Source organism: Lactuca virosa, chromosome 3, assembly GCF_052849685.1.
Source record: "Lactuca virosa cultivar CGN04683 chromosome 3, Lactuca_virosa_CGN04683_v6, whole genome shotgun sequence".
Classification (NCBI taxonomy): Eukaryota; Viridiplantae; Streptophyta; class Magnoliopsida; order Asterales; family Asteraceae; genus Lactuca; species Lactuca virosa.
In genome coordinates this window covers 190,454,324-190,471,979 of record NC_136428.1, presented here as the reverse complement: position 1 = coordinate 190,471,979, position 17,656 = coordinate 190,454,324, and the positions used below count along the sequence as shown (strand labels likewise).

General features: G+C 33.8%; 2 protein-coding genes across 2 annotated transcripts; both read right to left on the bottom strand.

Moving 5' to 3' along the window:
• Positions 1–6,254: 6,254 nt before the first annotated feature.
• On the bottom strand, positions 6,255–10,976 carry LOC145164325 (uncharacterized). The gene is made up of 4 exons (XM_079083053.1): positions 9,818–10,976; positions 8,150–9,689; positions 6,738–6,973; positions 6,255–6,583 (listed from the first exon to the last, which is right to left on the bottom strand). Exons 1-4 carry the CDS (start codon positions 10,974–10,976, stop codon positions 6,255–6,257), a joined length of 3,264 nt encoding a protein of 1,087 aa, XP_078939179.1.
• A 168-nt stretch (positions 10,977–11,144) lies between these two features.
• LOC145164324 (uncharacterized) lies at positions 11,145–17,636 on the bottom strand. The gene is made up of 11 exons (XM_079083052.1): positions 17,578–17,636; positions 17,380–17,500; positions 17,128–17,307; positions 17,031–17,042; positions 16,776–16,981; positions 16,697–16,712; positions 16,609–16,615; positions 13,131–13,292; positions 12,712–12,969; positions 12,180–12,615; positions 11,145–12,081 (listed from the first exon to the last, which is right to left on the bottom strand). Exons 1-11 carry the CDS (start codon positions 17,634–17,636, stop codon positions 11,145–11,147), a joined length of 2,394 nt encoding a protein of 797 aa, XP_078939178.1.
• Positions 17,637–17,656: the final 20 nt, after the last annotated feature.

Here is a 17,656-nt window from a genome sequence, read left to right as displayed (position 1 = left end):
GATATAACATTTTCTTGTAAGAAAGTCGTTGATAACGGATTGGTAACCCCTGGTCGGAGCGGGTAGGAGCCGAATAGATGGGAATGAAGTTCCTTTACAGCTCCGGAAAGGGGGCTTGTGCCACTAAGGGGTTGCCGCTTATTCAAGTGACGGGGCAAATGCCCTATTAATTGAATCTAAGTCAAGCTTATCCTCTAATGCCTGGGAAGCTATTCCATCTGTAGTATCGCTGGAGGAAAGCTAATAAGTACAGTTGCAGTCCGCTTTAAGCGGTTGGTTAGCTATTATACAATTTGAAAAAGCTTATTAAAGAAGTAACCTTAATAGTTTTACTATACAGGGAGCTGAGACTTTTAGATGGTGCATAAGCACTGGGGAATGCTTAATGGCATTCAAACTTGCAGGAAAAACACCAGCTCTTATCAATATTCCTTCCTAGGGAAACAGCCCAAGAGCATACTTTTAAACTGGCTTGTTATAACCTGCTTTCCTAAGAGGTACTTCGCTAGCTCGCTTTCATATTGGTAAGATCATATTATAAACTATTAAAGGCAAAGACTCCAAGGAAATAGATCCTCATTCATGGGCTAGCATTTCTTTACAGTGGGGAACACTATCTATGGATAGAGCTTAGTTAATTAGAGAATTCAAAAGTAGCTCGCCTTTAGTCAGCTAGTACAAGAAAGTGGAGACTCAATGAACTGCATAAAAGTCCTGATATCTCGTTGTAATCCCAAGCATGCAATCCCTAAACTCCATGAGTTGCCCACTTCTCAGAAGAACAGTTGATCGTACTACTCATTCATGTTGGCAATCACTCTCATGGATTTCTCATAGAAGATCCTTATTCTTGATAGCACTGGTAAGGGACGATTCTCAATGCCAACCTATCCCCAATCACACTGAATGCTTACTTACCAATCCTTTCTCAGAGAATTCCTCGTGCATCAAAAAACATTTTAGAAAAGCATTCTCAGGTATGAAATTGAGAGAGCTAAATCAACCTACTTCCCTTCTACCAGCTATGGTAGAAAAAGTACAGGAACAATTACGACCGAACAAGAAACTCGAGCCTCGGAGTGTAAAGAGGAACCCCTATCACCCGAGGAGAGGGGGTTTAATGGCCAGAGGGTGGAAAAGTGTGGTAAGGGGGAGGGAGGCGACCCTTGCTGTATCAGAAGATCGAGGTACGTAGTTCTCGAGCTTTACGAGAGGATGGAAGGGAATAGATAATTTGCGTCTGCTCTCACAAGTCGGTTCAGGGAGAAAGTCGTTTCGCTTTAGCTACCCGTATAGAGAGAAGCGAGGCAAGCAAATAGTCCCGCTCTGGTCAATGAAAAGACTACTAAGACTGATAGCTATGAGATTGCTAGTGGACGGAGAGGACTGAGTGCACGTTAGCTTGAAGCCTATAGCTATTGAGTTTGATTGCTGGCTTGAAGCGCAGCGAAGTTCTCTATGTGTCCGATAGGTCGCTTGTTTGAATTTCTATTTCTAGTAGGATTCCCGGCTAATCCCCTTCCCTTATCATTCTGGTCTTGGATCACACCTACTAACTAGTGCGCTGCGACGAGGACTCTACCTGCCTCTGCCTTTGGACCCGGAAGCATGGGTCTCTTGGCTATAGTTAGACAGTCAAATCCGGTACTTGTATCGGGCGCACCTTCACCTTTAATTAAGTGAGTGGAGACATGTCTACCCCTCTCGCTATCGGTGGATAAAACTGACGGTCTGATCTCTTCTCCGCCTCCTTAGCCAACCAAGCAACTCGACGTTGTCGCCACCTATAAGAAATATAAGGCCAAAAACTAGACTAAACAACTCTGTTATCGCTCCCGGCGCGGGATCTTCCAAGTGAGCCTCATCTAGACTATGTTAATTATTTCCGCTACTCCTTTTGAAAGACAAGAATGCTCACCTTTCCTTTCTACTTTCATACCTCAACGAAAGAACTAGGGCTCTTAGATCAACTACACCCAGGGGCGAGACAGGAAAGAGAGGAACTGCACCAACAACTAGATTCTAAAAGATGGAAGGTCGCTAAGCCTGATTACAGCACGAGTGAGGAATGAAGCTGATTGCCCATTTCAAACCTCGGGCTAAACTGCTGACTGACGAAATGACTTCTTAAGTGAAGAGTAACCTCTAAATCCCTCCAACACCAGCTTATTCAACACGACTGGGGAGGAGCTACTGAACTCCTACTGGCTTAATGGCATTCCTACTGTCACTAACGGACTAGAAGCATGACTTCTTAGCTGGCTTACTACTTTCGGGACTATCGCACATGACAGGAGTTGGTTTGCTAGCTTATTATTGGACTGATTTCCGGGTACACAAGTTCGGGCTTGCAATGGAGCTGGCTATACTTGTTATGAAATGGGGAGGAGGGAACTAGGCCTACTAAACTCTACCTCCACTACGGTATAGCTTCAACTGGATTCCCCACTATACACTACGAGAAGGGTATTGGCCTTTCCCGAAACAAAGGCACTTGCTGGCATGAAAACTTCCGCTCGTACATACTTTTCTTTCCGTTTCAACTTCAACCGCTATCTATAACATCTAAAAAGCTGCTAAAGCCCTACTCGCCTCAATTACATCGAGCCTAGCTTTACGGGTCAAACCCGACCCCATTAGGGGCTATGGAAAGAGACGCTTCCTTGCTTCAGGGACTCTCGAGAACGAATTGGGACTGAGACTTCCCTACCACTACCCTTTCTCAAGCTGTAAATGGGGAACTTGTTTTTGGAACTGCCTTTGATCTTAGACTCGCAGCGACTAGGTGCGTCCCTTGAAACTATATCGGGGACGAAACTCTTCTTTTAACGCCCAAAGATAGGCCTCTGCAGCCCTTTCTAATGAAGATGGTGCATAGGCCTATCGAAAAGTTGTTGTCGTCATTTCTGCTCTTTGCATCTTCCCCGACCCCTCGTCACTACTTTCTGATCATGTCTCTTAGAGAGAGAATCTTGTGAAGCTGAGATGTACAATCTGAGGGAGTCAGGTCTTTTTCAATTGAATCATTAGTCTACTTATTCTCACACGAACGATTACTTTAGGGGAAGACAACGGTTTCTGTTTTCTTCATATTCAGGATGACCTTTCTACCCCACTGCTAATGTGGATTACTCTTATGTAGGATAGGTAAGGCACCCAGTACTATTAGCTAGTTTCTACCCATCTCTCTAGGTTGGCATCGAGGGAGTGATCCCTAGATCATGAGACTTGGTTAGTCTCGTGGATGAGGTCCGGGACCTTTATTCTACTGTAAGTCCCATAAAGGTACAGAAAGCATCAAAGCAGAGGAATAGCTATCTTTGATAAAGAAGAAGAGCAGCAAAGCAGCTAAGCAGGAATGAACCTTGTCTAATAGTATACCTTCTTCGATCTCCCGAGGAAAGACTCCCAGGTAGCAGTAGGCAAGTAGTTAATCATATCCCATTCTCTAATTATAACTCCGAGTGAGCTTTTCAAGGCTATGACGAGGTGCGAAGCGAAGCAAGGGTCCCAATTCTCCTGCAGTTTCGGAAGTTGGCTTCCTTTACCGAGGTTAGTTAGTTTTCTAGGATTTGCATCCGGGTTAGCTCCTTGGACTCAATTTCTATTTCACCTGCCTTCCAGATGGGTACGCCGATGACCAGGAAGACGAACAACAACAATCGTAGGGGTCGATGTATTGTTCCTCAAAACTCTATCGACTCTCTGATTCCGATTCTTCATATCTTCCTTTGGATATCCGATCAACAATCCTACAGTTGGCTCTGTGACCACCTTCTTTTATACGCTTTCACTTCCATTTTCTACAATCAAATCAGGTGCCTTTCTCTCTGCTTCTGATTTCTCATCAATTTCAATAGAAATTTCGTCGTTTTATTTAGCTATAAGCATGGAGAATAAAACAGGTGGCCACCAAACTCCGACTCAGCCATTGACGGGGCTTCAAGACGGAGATGAAAGATCAAGAATACTTAAAGGTGTGAAATTCTTATATTGTGGTAATTTACTGTTTATTTGAATTTGACCTTTGTTATTAGAATAGGAATTCAATTATGGAATATAACTTTATGTTCTTTGTGCTTTTTTTTAACACCGGCTGCTCGACAAAAATCCTCAACGAAAAATCTAGTCAGTAGTGTTTCTGCTTGGTAAAGTTGAATCAAAACTACAGTTATGGTTTCAACCCTGTTTGCTTAATCAATTTTTATGTTCTATCACTTGCCTTCAGGTGGTATAGGAGGGTGATCAGATTGATGTACTTACATGGTGGAACTTTCGATTTTGTTTTTGATTGATCCCATGTGTGCTTATTTTCTTTTGCATATGAATTGAGTTGCTGCAGTCTTTTGGAAGAATTTGTTCACCTATATGTGGTTTTGTTGAATCATTGAGTATTGGTCATTCATGGAAGGACATATAGAGTCAAAATTGAAAATTGGAATAATCTTGCTATTTGTAAGTAAAAGAAGTAATTATTTCGTATTTGCACATTTTTTCTAAAAAATGTTTAATAATAACTTTAAAATTTATTTCTTTCGTATTTATGTTTCAGGTTGGTATTGGTTTGAAGGTGGCAGATCAGCTTTGTTTGAAGTTAAGAAGTAAGACTGGTATGGACCTGACATGCCAACTTAATTAATAGGCAAACAACAATCGGGTTGCTTTGAAGTTGACAATCGAAAGGTACAATCCGGGGTCTATATCTTCATGTAATCGATTTTTTTATAAATTTTCTTTTCCTTTGTGGTGCTATACTACAGTTGAATCCTGGTTATTTATTTTTTTGCCCTTTATGATATAGATATTGCATATTGATAAATGGTTGAAAGGTGGTTTATGTGATTTTTTGTATTAATTTAGTTGATAGAAGCATCAGGCAACTTGGACTTGGATTTTATTTATACTTTTTTTTTCATTTAAATGTTTCTGTTTGATCAAATTGTCATGTATATTTGACCAAAACCTCATGTAAATGTTTATATTTGACAAAGCATCGTGTAAATGTTTGTATTTGATTAAATTGATCATTTAAATTGTGTTTTGCTAATTGTAGGGGTTATTTTTTGATCAACCTGCATCGCCTTCTTCAATGTGTCCTTGGTTTCAATCCACTAAATAACTCTGGTTATCCAGTTATATCAGTATTAAAATTACCAAATTGCCCTTAGTTGGTTAGGCTTGCATGTTACGAAATGAGATGAATAATGGTCATGGTTGTTGATAAATGGAAAAATAATAGATGATTTCTCTTTCCCGATGCTAAAAAATCTCACCATTATAGTTCAAATTTGATATAAACTACAAAATTATATGTTATTATGTGTGAGACCCGTGTAATACACGAGTCTTTTTTAAAAAAAATATATATTTTGTTAAGCATTACATGTTTAACAATTTAAAAAACTGAATTTGGAAAAAATATCAATATTAGCTGTGAATGAACCAATTTTTGCAAGGTTTCTACAAATTATCGTGAATTCAAAAGAGATTAGCCGAAAATTATGTTTTCAATTAGGAAGGTTGATTTAAATTTAAATTGAATTTAATACATTAATTGACAAATTACGTGAAAATTTATGGAGACATATAAGTTTTCTTATTTTCTTTATTATATTTTTAGATTAGATTTTTTTATAATTTAATAAAAAGCCAAAAAACCACAATTTGCTAAGTGGATTTAAATGAAATTGAAAATTTTAAAAAAATGTTTTGTGACATATTGAATTAAGTGATGACATGTGACAAAAAAACTTTCATTTATTAGGTAAGATATATTCCAATTATTTTTGTTTTCTTGTGTTCTTAACAAATTTATGTTGCAGGGCAAGATTGCGTTTGCCGAAATTCCTACAAAATGAATTTCTTTATCACATTCGAGTCATCTTTATGGCATTATATTGTAACTACATTGAGTTTATGTGTAAAAGTACATTGCATTTAACAGATTTCATTATACTTAGGGGTGGGTAGAAGAAATTCAGTTCAATTCAAGTCTTCTTTCTTCGTTAAAATGACCAAATTACCTTTAGAGAGTGCTGTCATAAAGACCGGACAGGAATTCGGATCGTAAATGGTCCTGATTGTTTAAAACATAATCTAACCGACCAGCTTCAATACAAGTATAAGCGTCGACAAGGTACTGCTGAAAAAGCCGACCGGAATTGAGTATAAGAGAATACATACCACGACGTGCATGGATTTGATAACTATAATACATGTTTACCGTGAGGTTCCTAACACTTTTCCCTGTCTCATCACGTAATTTCAAAACCCTCCTCACCAAATGGGAAAAGCAAAGGATATTGTAGTGGCATATAACTTGGGTGAAGTTTACTTACATGTTGAGGAGTACCAGATTTCGAGTGAACAATGATGTCATACTTGCTACAATTACTGTCATCACCAGTAACAATACAGCCCAAAGTACCAGGAGCTGGGCAACCATACCTATGATCAGGGACGTCACTGAACAAACGAACTGCATACGAATCCAAATTCATAGCTTCAGCCATTTCTTTAGCTGTTTTGAATGTCCTAACATATTCGTTATGATTTGAAAGAGATTCCATTAGAATTTGTACAACTGCACCATTAATTTAAACCTTTCTTAGTAGAAGTATGAAAGGCTTTCAACCGATTAGAAACCTCATTAGCAGTATCGACAACATACAACTGCAAGAACCTTGGACCCTTAGACTCATCAGGACACAAAGACCCTATCCAATGGCAAATCTGACCAGAAACCTTAAAAACATATGGACCATGACCGTTGTTAATATCCTCGTCAATAACAGACCCTAAAGACGTCATGGAAAACATACTATTATAACCTCTAATGTCATTCAGAAAATTAGCATCCGTATAAAGGTTATAAAGTTCAGGAGGAGGCATCGGCGGAAGAGGTAACACAACAGAAGCTCCTTTACAACAGTGATTATACTTAGGACAATTAGTTTGACGACGATTTCCAAGCCTTTCAATATACCAAAACAAAGCCCCACAAAATTCACAAACACAGATACAATCCCCACAATCATAATACGTAGGAAGAGCAGCAGAAGAAAAAAATCGAGATCGTCGACTCCTGCGCAAAAGAGGAGCAGAAGAGGCAGAAGACGGAGACCCACGTTCACTAAGCTTACGTTTCGTACGGTTATGCATAATCAGAAATCAAGGAAATTAAAAGAAGAAAAATATTTACCATAAGCAAGAAGAAAAAAAAATTAAAGACGAACTCACAAAAGCCCTAATCGACAGATGATGATGAAGAAGGAGCAGAAGAAAAATACCTAGAGCAGATAGATAACCTGAGAAGAAAGAAAGGGGAGGCAAGAATACCGAGGAATATCCAATATACGACACGAAAAAACCACGTAGGCAAGAAAATTAAGTCAAACCCACACAAAAAGAACACGTGCGACGGAAAATTAAAAGAAAAGGATATGGAGAAACCGTGTAAAAGAAGACGCAAAACCAAAAAGTATCCACAAAAGACCAAAATATTGAAAACTTTTAATTTTAAAGGTCATGTGGCAGATTTCGGAAAAACAAAAATTCAGGGAGCAAACATAACGAAAAGGCAATGACGTCGGGCCAAAATCGAAAAAGCAAAATGTCACTGTACATAAGCGTCCGCTCAATTTATTATATATACTAGGTTAAAACCCGTGGAACCCATGGGTGCTGTTTTTGAATTGAATTTAAAAATTAATTATTTAATAAAATAATATTTCAATAATTCTGATAACTTATAAATTGTAATATTGAATATTTCAACAAATTTTTTTATTTGTAAGTATTTAATTACAAAGTAAATGAGAAGTATTTAATTAGGAATGAAGATTTTTGAAAACTCTTTTTTTTTATGCATGATTCTTGTTGGACATATGCAGATGATGCATTACCAATGTGTGTAATGAAATTAACATAAAATACAACAATACGTAATTATAAAAAAATACAGTAATATGATGGATTAAGTGTGATTTGCTAAAATTGAATAAAACGACGTTACAAAAAAGTTGGCTACAAATTTCGAAAAACTTCCTTATAAACAACATTGGAAGTTTTATTTGTGAATTTGCCATCTTTATCTAAAATTAATAATTTTAATCCCTCTCTGCTCTGAACTCTAGATAAGGCAACATACAATTGTCCATGTGAAAAAACTGGATCTTTCAGAAACAAACCAACCTTTGATAACGATTGTCCTTGACTTTTATTAATAGTCATTGCAAAACATACGGCCAAAGGAAACTGTCTTCTTGTGAATTTGAAGGGAATCTTTTTTTCTGATGGAGTTAAAGACATTCTTGGAATAAAAGTCCGATTTCCAATATTAGTTCCAGTTATTATACGTGCCTCAATAACACGTTTGCCCAATGATAACACCTGCAGTCTTGTGCCATTACATAAGCCGTTTTTCTGATCAATATTTCTCAGTAACATTACTGGAACACCAATTTTTAAAACTAACTTATGATTTGGTAAACCGGATACTTTGAGACCATTTAATACATCAGGAGAGTATAGATTTGCATCAAATTGATCATGGAGAAATTCGGATTCACATATGTTGTCTGAACTTAAATATTCAACTTCATCTCCTGGAAACTTCTTAAACAAACGGTCGTTTATTTCCTGGACAACTTCATTTTTCGGAGCAAGTATCGCTCTTTCTTGGAAATAATTTATATCGCTATAGTTCTCTAAAATTGAAGGATATACAAACTCAATTAAGGAACCTATAGGATCATGTGAATCATTAATGAGAATATCATCCGGAATATCGATAATAGTTTCACCGTCGTTCGGACCACCAAGTTTTCCTTCTCCTATATCCAACAACCAATTTGCAAAATCTCTTATTTTTCCTATATCTGATTGATCCCTTCCAACAGTTAGCCTCATGTTTTTTGTTAATCTATGGACTTTGCAATGTTCCCATAAATATGAAGAACTCAAAGAAGCATTTACAATGTTCTGTCTACTGCCACCCGGAACAACAGGTAGAATCTGTCTAAAATCTCCTCCAAAGACAATAACTTTCCCTCCAAATGGAATATTTGAGATTGTTGAATTTACGCACCTTAATAAATCCTTCAAAGTTCGATCTAAAGCTTCAAATGCATGCTTATGGACCATAGGTGCTTCATCCCAAATTATTAAAGAGGTTTTTCTTATTAAGCTTGCCAACTCACCGTCTGGATTTATGTTACAAAAAGAATCCTCTGTAAGCTCAAATGGAATTATAAATCGAGAGTGTGTTGTTCTACCACCGGGCAATAATAAGGAAGCAATACCGCTTGAAGCAACATTTAATACAATATTTCCTTCAGATCTAATTGCTGCAGATATTGTTTTCCATAAAAAAGTTTTACCCGTTCCACCATAACCGTAAACAAAGAAGACACCTCCTTTATTTTCTTGAATAGCACTCATGATGTTTAGGAAAATATTACGTTGCTCATTTGTTAATGCAAGAAACATACGATCATAGTCATTCTTTATCACGGGAACGTCGTAATCTAGCTCCTCGGTGATAAGCCGATTGTTTGAAGAAGAAACGGATTCAACATCTGGGTATGGCATGTTTTTGAAGTTTTTGAGAGTAGAGTTGTTTCGAAGTAAAATTTGTTGTATTTCGAACAAAGTTAAGTTCTTAAGTTCATCTACTCCGAGTGACAATTCTGCACGAAAATATTAAATAATTAATAAAATATGTCGTCGATATTTAATAATTTTATTAATAATTATTTAATGGTTGTTGAATAATAAAAATAAATTAATTTAAAAAAAATAAGAAAAAATGTTATACCTGCAGACTTAAATCTTTGTCGTTGTCTATATAGAATTCCATCTGCCAAATATTCCCATGTATTTTCCCAAACGACTTCTGGTTTTGACATACTATTACACATCAACAATGTAGCAAATAAAAAGCGTAGATAAAAACCAGATCCAGAATGATTTGCTTCTTTAATTGCATCAATGTATTCCTTATCATCATCTAATAGCCCGAGTGCATAACAAGCATCTCTAAAAGAAGAATGTGTTTGACCATTTACCGTGCGAATATCATCAAATGATGTTGGTCCTTTTACTTTATTTAAAAGAATCCTTAAGAAATATGGTTCACCTAGTTTAGGTGAAACAGAATGAATTCTACCGATGGCTTTTCCTACTTTCCTTCGCTTCCAAAACCGACCATTTAATATCCAAACAAACTTTGTAGGGAATTCAACATATGTGAGTTTTCGTGCTTCACTGTCGATTGCATTACACTCCATCCAAGCTGTGAACTTTGAAGCCGCAACAGAAGGTTTGTCAACAACATCATCAATATCATCGTCTTCGCCATATACAATCTGCTGTTGATTAGGAAGATGAAAAGGTAGTCTGACAACAGAAGGATATCTGCAATGAACATCATATGTAAAAATTCGCCATGATGCTTCACATGCTGATAAATATCTACAATCGTAATATTCAGCTATTTCATCGACCGCATCATTATTTTCACATTCATTGTTGGTTGGTACAACAGCAACTGTAGCTCTATCAGGACCCTTATTTATGTATTTAAACAAATACTTTATAGAAGATCCCTGATTGCACCATTCAATATTAATATGTGCCTGATATCTTTTCAATAGATATTTGTTGTATGGAACAACATTTCTATTATCCAACCTTACACCTGATTTTTCTACAAAATGACCATCGTTTCTTCGCCTATATAACGGAAAACCATTCTGATCAACAGACGAATGATTACTGAATTGTTTTGGAAAGTTTTTAGAGCACTTTTTATCCACCATGCATGGACAATTCATATTTTCAGCTCCACATGGACCATGAACCATAAACTCATTTACAAGTGAATACAATTCAGGATCTTCAATTCTGTCAGGTATCTCTGCTGAAATTATCGGATCGATAAGTTCAACAGTTGGTAGCTTGTTGTCAAAATGCATGAATAGACATATATGACTATGCGGCAAACCTCTTTTTTGGAATTCAATGGTATAAACATATGTAAAAGAATTTGCCAAAAAAAAAAAAGAAAATGTGATTAGATATTAAAACATATTTAAAATATAATAATAAGATCAATGTTTTATAAAAAATTTAAAAATATAGTTTTAATTACATGCTTGAACTTTGCCGAAAATTTGATTCTCCCTTAAGTCTTTAATGAATGCATCAAGCTTGATCTTGAACAACCTACATAGTATATCAGGCCTGTCTTCTGGTTGAAGTGAAGTATCCTTAAGAAACCTTTTAATCTCAGGCCATTTGGGATTACACGTAAAGGTTATGAAGAAATCAGGATATCCAAACCATTTACATAGTGACATGGCATCCAAATAGTTTTGCAGCATATATCGTGCACCTCCGGTAAAGGATGAAGGTAATATGACACGTTGGCCGACATTCGAGATATCAGTCGTTCCTTGAGCTTTTTGGTTACGTAAATTTTCATAAGAATCACATCTAAGAACATGTTGTTGCCTACGTATGTAGTACATTCTCTCCGTTTCCATCATAGTGTAGGCATCTACCAGAAATTGTTGAAACAACCTTCTTGAATTAAGTATGAGAGAGAACGAATGATCTCTATCTTGAATCCTATAAGCGAAATATTCTCTCATTGTACATTTCGCACGCTTGCTGTTGTTCGTAAATGACACACCTCTATGAAGAATGTCAACACTATAACCATCATCCCCATATGGAAATAGCAATGGATATTGGAGAGGAAGATACGAAGGATGCAATTCACTGATACGTTGTAGACAACCATTTTTTGTTTGAACGACGATATCCCTCTTTTCGATTGAATCCGAAATGTCACCAATTATTAAAGCAGCAACCTCAGAAGCAGTCGGTAGGTTATATGTTCTTCCATCTTGCTCCCTTCTCCCGATAAGTCGTAATTTCATATCAACTTCTGGATTTTTCTGAAAAGTATCTCTTACCATCCTATAAGATCTAACCAAGACATTATTTGAATCCAACATCACCTTAATATCTTCAATAATATCACTATCAGTTGATGTTGATTGATCCTTTTCACCACTAAAATAAATATATTTATACATAATATTAGTAATATATATATATATATATATATTAATAATAATACTAAATTATGAATAAGAAGTTTGAGAAAATACCGAAAACATCTTTGTCTATTTGTAATTTCGTTGTCAATGTCATAAATGTATAACTGAGAGAATTTTGGTTCCGATCCTTTTGCTGGCAAAAGACTTCCAATACTATGATAATTTTGACCACTCAATCTGAAAATGTATGGAGCGTTTCCTCTATTGATTGAAGAATCAATTTTACCACCCATCGACGTGAAAGAAAACATTGAATTGTAACGTCGAATGTTTTTCATGAAGTGTTTGCTTTTTGAATCCATATTTCGGAACATTCTTTCATAAGTCGGGGGTGCATTCTTTAAATCTGGAAGTTGAACTTTGCCGTAACCACAACATAATGAATAATCCGTGTTCCCCTTTTCTTTACCTCTAATGGATTCATTTCTCCATAACTTTGCACGACATGTTTGACATACAACAACTTGATCACCATGATCCAAATATTCTGTAAAATAAAAGCGTTGAATAAAATATCAATGAATTTTATAATTATATACAACATAGTATTTGAAATGTAAAATGGATATTATTTTTTGATTACCATTTGAGATACCAACTATAAGATTTTCATTGTTCACTTGATGTATATTTTCTACATCTTCTGTCAGATCAATCAATGGGATAGGGGATAAATGTCTTGTCTTCGTTTTTAATTTATGACATCTTGGATTTAACTTGATTGATGATGAAGAAGTTGTTACTGTAGATGCATTTTTTGATGTCATTTCATTTGAAAGTACATGGTACTGTCTTTTGTTTGCTAACTTGGAAGTGGTATATTTATCGAAACTGATGTTATCTGACCAAAAAAATATATATATATTAAATAAATAAATAATTAAATAAATAAATATATATATATATATATATATATATATATATATATATATATATATATATATATATCCCGATTATATACATAATGGATAATAGTATATTTTAAGAACCATAAATAATTACCATTTCTAATGTTAGATAACGGATTTATAACATTTGTAATGTTAGAAAATGGAGTTCTAACATCTGTAAAGGAAGGACAGTATTGTATGGTTGTGTTATGCTTTGCAGGTGTTGTAAATGTATTAACATTTTGAGTTTGACGAACAATGTTGATTGATTGATCTGCAAATAGAAATAAATTATAAAACTTGTAAATATATGTATACAACTATATAACAGTATTTTTGAAGAAATGCTGTAATGATGTACTTGGAACGTTCGATGTTGTTTTTATTTTCTTCGATCTTTTATTTTCCAAATATATTTTTCTTTGTCTTCTTTTCTCTCTGGCCTGCATGTGGTACATGTTACTGTTGTTTTCTGCATAAGAAGACATAGGATAGGATATGAATTGTTTATTAGGTAAATAATATGTTTATATAATACAATTAAAGTTAGTTAAAATTAAATAAATAATAATAATAAAGTAAATGTATTTAAAAAGTTACCTTTATTAATTCGTTTATTAAAATGTGTAACAAAATTTGCAAATATTAATTTATTCATTTATAATATTTTTTAAACAAAATAGCCAATTGAAATATTTAGAATATTAAATAATATAAAATAGAAATTTTATATTTGTTTATATTGTGTAACTCTTCAATAATCTTGAAAAATATATGTGTTACGATTGTGTATTTGATTGTTCCATCACTTGTGGTTTCCTGTAGGGCTACGTATATTTTTTAAACAAATTAATCTAGCAAAAGAAGTTTCAATAATCTACCAACAACTATCTCTCTACAAAAGTCTTATTCATCACTCACTCTGTCTATGTTTCTCTCTCTGTGTTTGTGTTTTCGTATCAGGAAGGTAAAAAACCAATTCGTTTCACAGAAAATCTGAAATTTGGATGTTTGTTTACAACGACTCCAATCTTCCATAGATGGTCGTCGAAGATTAGCCGTCAATGAATCTCATCGATTCCCCCATAATCGATCGCAATCAACAACGAATGAAAGGGAACCTAGAATATTTCATCTACGATGCCGTCTCGTCGTCCGATTTGGTCATACTCAGGTTTGAAAAATACGATCTGAAGGTAGACTCTCCTTCTTCCAGTGCCACAATCAATTATTTCCATGATGACCATCATGACTCATCATCCTCGTTTCCAACCTAGGTTTTATTCGATTTACATCTGCTCTTTCCCCAATTTCAACCAATCGTGGGTTCGGATGATTTCAGGGGTTAAAACCCTAGATCTCCAATGAAACAATGAAGGTAAAATCATGTGATAGACGAAAACCGTGATGATTAAAAATTGATTATTGATCATAAACATCTATTCCAACATATTTTTTTACAGTTAGTAAAATGAAAGTTTATTTAGATTTCGGTAACACTTTTTGTTCTAGTATTTCCATATCTCGATTAAACATCGGTTAATTGCAACTGTTTCACAAGAGATAAAAGATTTTGCTCTATTATTTGTATATATTATAACAAAGATCTTCAAAAACCAAGAACACATAAGTTTTTTTGAACTTGTATGAAACAGTTTGTTGTGAATTTCAACCATAAATTCATAGAGAAACCAATGTAATGTAAACTCATAATACTAACCTGACATATGGATATGGAAATCTTGCAGGAAGTAAGACGGCTTTAAAATGAAAAGCAGTTGATTTGTGAACTGGAATGAGGATTAGAACTTGAATAAAGCACCCTGATGTAAGTTTGATGAAAAAAGAATCGCAGAAGCAATTGAAACATAAAGAAGACGAATGAGGAGTTTCAAAATTTTCGGTTTCACGTTCTGAGGTAAAGTTATATATATATATATTGGAAAAAGGTTTTGATTTTATGATTTTATTGTTGTTGCATCTTTATTGGATAAAATTTTGTTCCTGATTTTTTGGGATTTATAAGATTACAACTGAAATTTAGTTTAATATAAGATATTCATCTAAAAAGGGAGTATAGAATATTAGGAAATAGAATCTTGAATATACGAAATTTATAGAAGATCAGTAAATATGCTGACACGATTACAAAAATGTATGAATTAATTGAAGAAAATAAAAGATATAAATTTTGTTTAGAATTGGTTATTGATTATTTAATAAAAATAACATAATTATCGTGACAAAAATAATAGTTATTCATAACTCATTTGCCATGCTCCAGAAGGATAATTTTAAAAAATGGGTCCATTTTGCATATTCAGTATCGAGATGGAGTGTGCTGGTGGAAAGGGTGTCTTTGCTGAGACTACACATGATCCTTTTATTCAATTTTTAATTCATATGTAAAAAGAAATTTACTCAAGTAAATTGTTATGTTAAAGTTTTTGATTGCATTCTTTTTACCTGTACTTTTTCTGGATTATTACAACAATGTGTTTTTTTTTCTGTGATAGCAAAAGAAGTTTGAATGCCTATGTGCTTATCGAATGAATTGCAATTAGATTCAGAGCATTTGCAACCATTAATATAACAAAAGATCTTAGGGGTATTTTCGGAAAATTGTTTATTAAAAACAAAAAATCTGGAATTTTTTTTTTTGATTCGAATCATTGCTACTTTAAATTTAGTCATTGTTGTTACAGTATTGTACAAGTGAAAGTAAAGAAGTTACATTGGAAGGGAGAGTTCTGAAAGAATTCAGGTCATTACTTCTGTAAAAATATTATCGAAAAAGTAAGTTGATATGTAGGGATAACTATAAGGTTTTAATTCATTGTATTATTTTCTACAGGCTATGCAAAGAGATTATAAGTTAAGCTCATACTCACTGAATTCTGTTTCAGCACCTTTTCTTAATTAACAGGTATTATTATCACTATCATTTTTTGTTTAAATATTGAGCTAAATGCTAGAAATAAAAATGTATTTCAAGTATTTTGATTATTATAGCATCCTAATTTCATTTATTATTATCACAAAATTGTACTTTGATAAATATACCAAGTTATAACAATATAATTCAAATGTAAAGCAATTTTCATTTATATAATAAGGTAAACTTTTATAAGTATAATAGGGGTAAAATGGGTAAAATAGTCATTTTATCAAGACATAACAGTTTAGACTTCATTTATTTTACTTTTTAAATAAAAGAGCCAATCATTGCTAATTAAGAGTCTAAATAAAAACTATTTACAAAACAAAAATTAAATATTAAAATAAAACATACTACTACACCAGTAGATACGAATAGCAATACACTTCAAAGAGGAAAATCAACAATAGCATTATGCTTAAAGGAAGAGACAACAAAGGCATTATACTTTTTAACTAAAAGGGGTAGCCAAAAAATCATAAAAACCTTATACTACTTAACAACCTGGATGAGATGTAACATTTGAACAATAATAACCCCATAGGCAATATCGGCCAAAAATTTTAAATATTAAGAAAAAATTCTAAATATATTTACAAGCAAATAAACTTCAAAATATATTTAATTTGAGTTAAAACCAAAATCAACTAACTTGTCCACTTTAAAACAATAAAAATATCCAAAAATATTCAAAACCAATAATATTTCACATCCTAAATATCCCAAAATAAAAATCATACCAAGCAATCAAAATATCTTTAAAACCAAAACAAATGATCAATATATATTAAATGTGTGTTATAACCAATAGCAACTCACTTTTCCAATTTTGGAATTAAGAGTGGAGTTTCCTCTCCGGTTGACTTTCTTTTAGCCTTAGTTGAACTTAAATCATCTCCAGAATCAACATCATAAATTTCTTGGAGGTTGCGCTTCAAATCACCTGATATTTTGCTTGGACTTGTTGCGGTTGACTTATCAACTGTTGAGGGTGTAAAACTTTCATCTGTTTGTGAGATCACATCCTAATTTAAAAAAAAAAATAATAAGTGTTTAATTCCAAATAAAAACTACAGATTGAATACTCTAAAAAATAAAATGGAAATATGTTAATCGTTATGTATTTTAACAGTAAAGAATTGTAAATTTTCAACAATAAAATGTTACATACCATAAGTTCTATTTTACTTTCCAATTCAGAAACAATGGACATATCTTCTGTAACTCTGAGAACTGTGTAGATGTTATTATAGTTGTTGACATTGTATTCTGTAATATCTACAACAAAACCAAACTTGCGGTTTTTCAACACGTTAAGTTGCATTGGAAATAGTGCATCACTGTCTCCGGCCTGTAAGATATATTTTAATAAATTCAAAAAAAAAAGTAAATGTTTTCTGACTTTAAGGTATGAATAATATACCGCATCATGTATCTTTTTCAACTCGTATGCACTTATATTTAACAGCCTCTTTGCTTCCCTATCAAAAAGAGTCAATCCAATGGTTCCAGTACAATCTTGTACGTTGATTGGAATTATATACCTAAAACAAAAAAATTATGTCATTGTTAGTGTTGTTTTACAGATTGACAAAATTAATAGAAATAAATATGTGTTTACTTTATAACTGTCTGAAATTCAGATTTTTTGCATTGTGCATTTGTACACTCGACAACCATAGTTTCTGAACTTCCCTCAG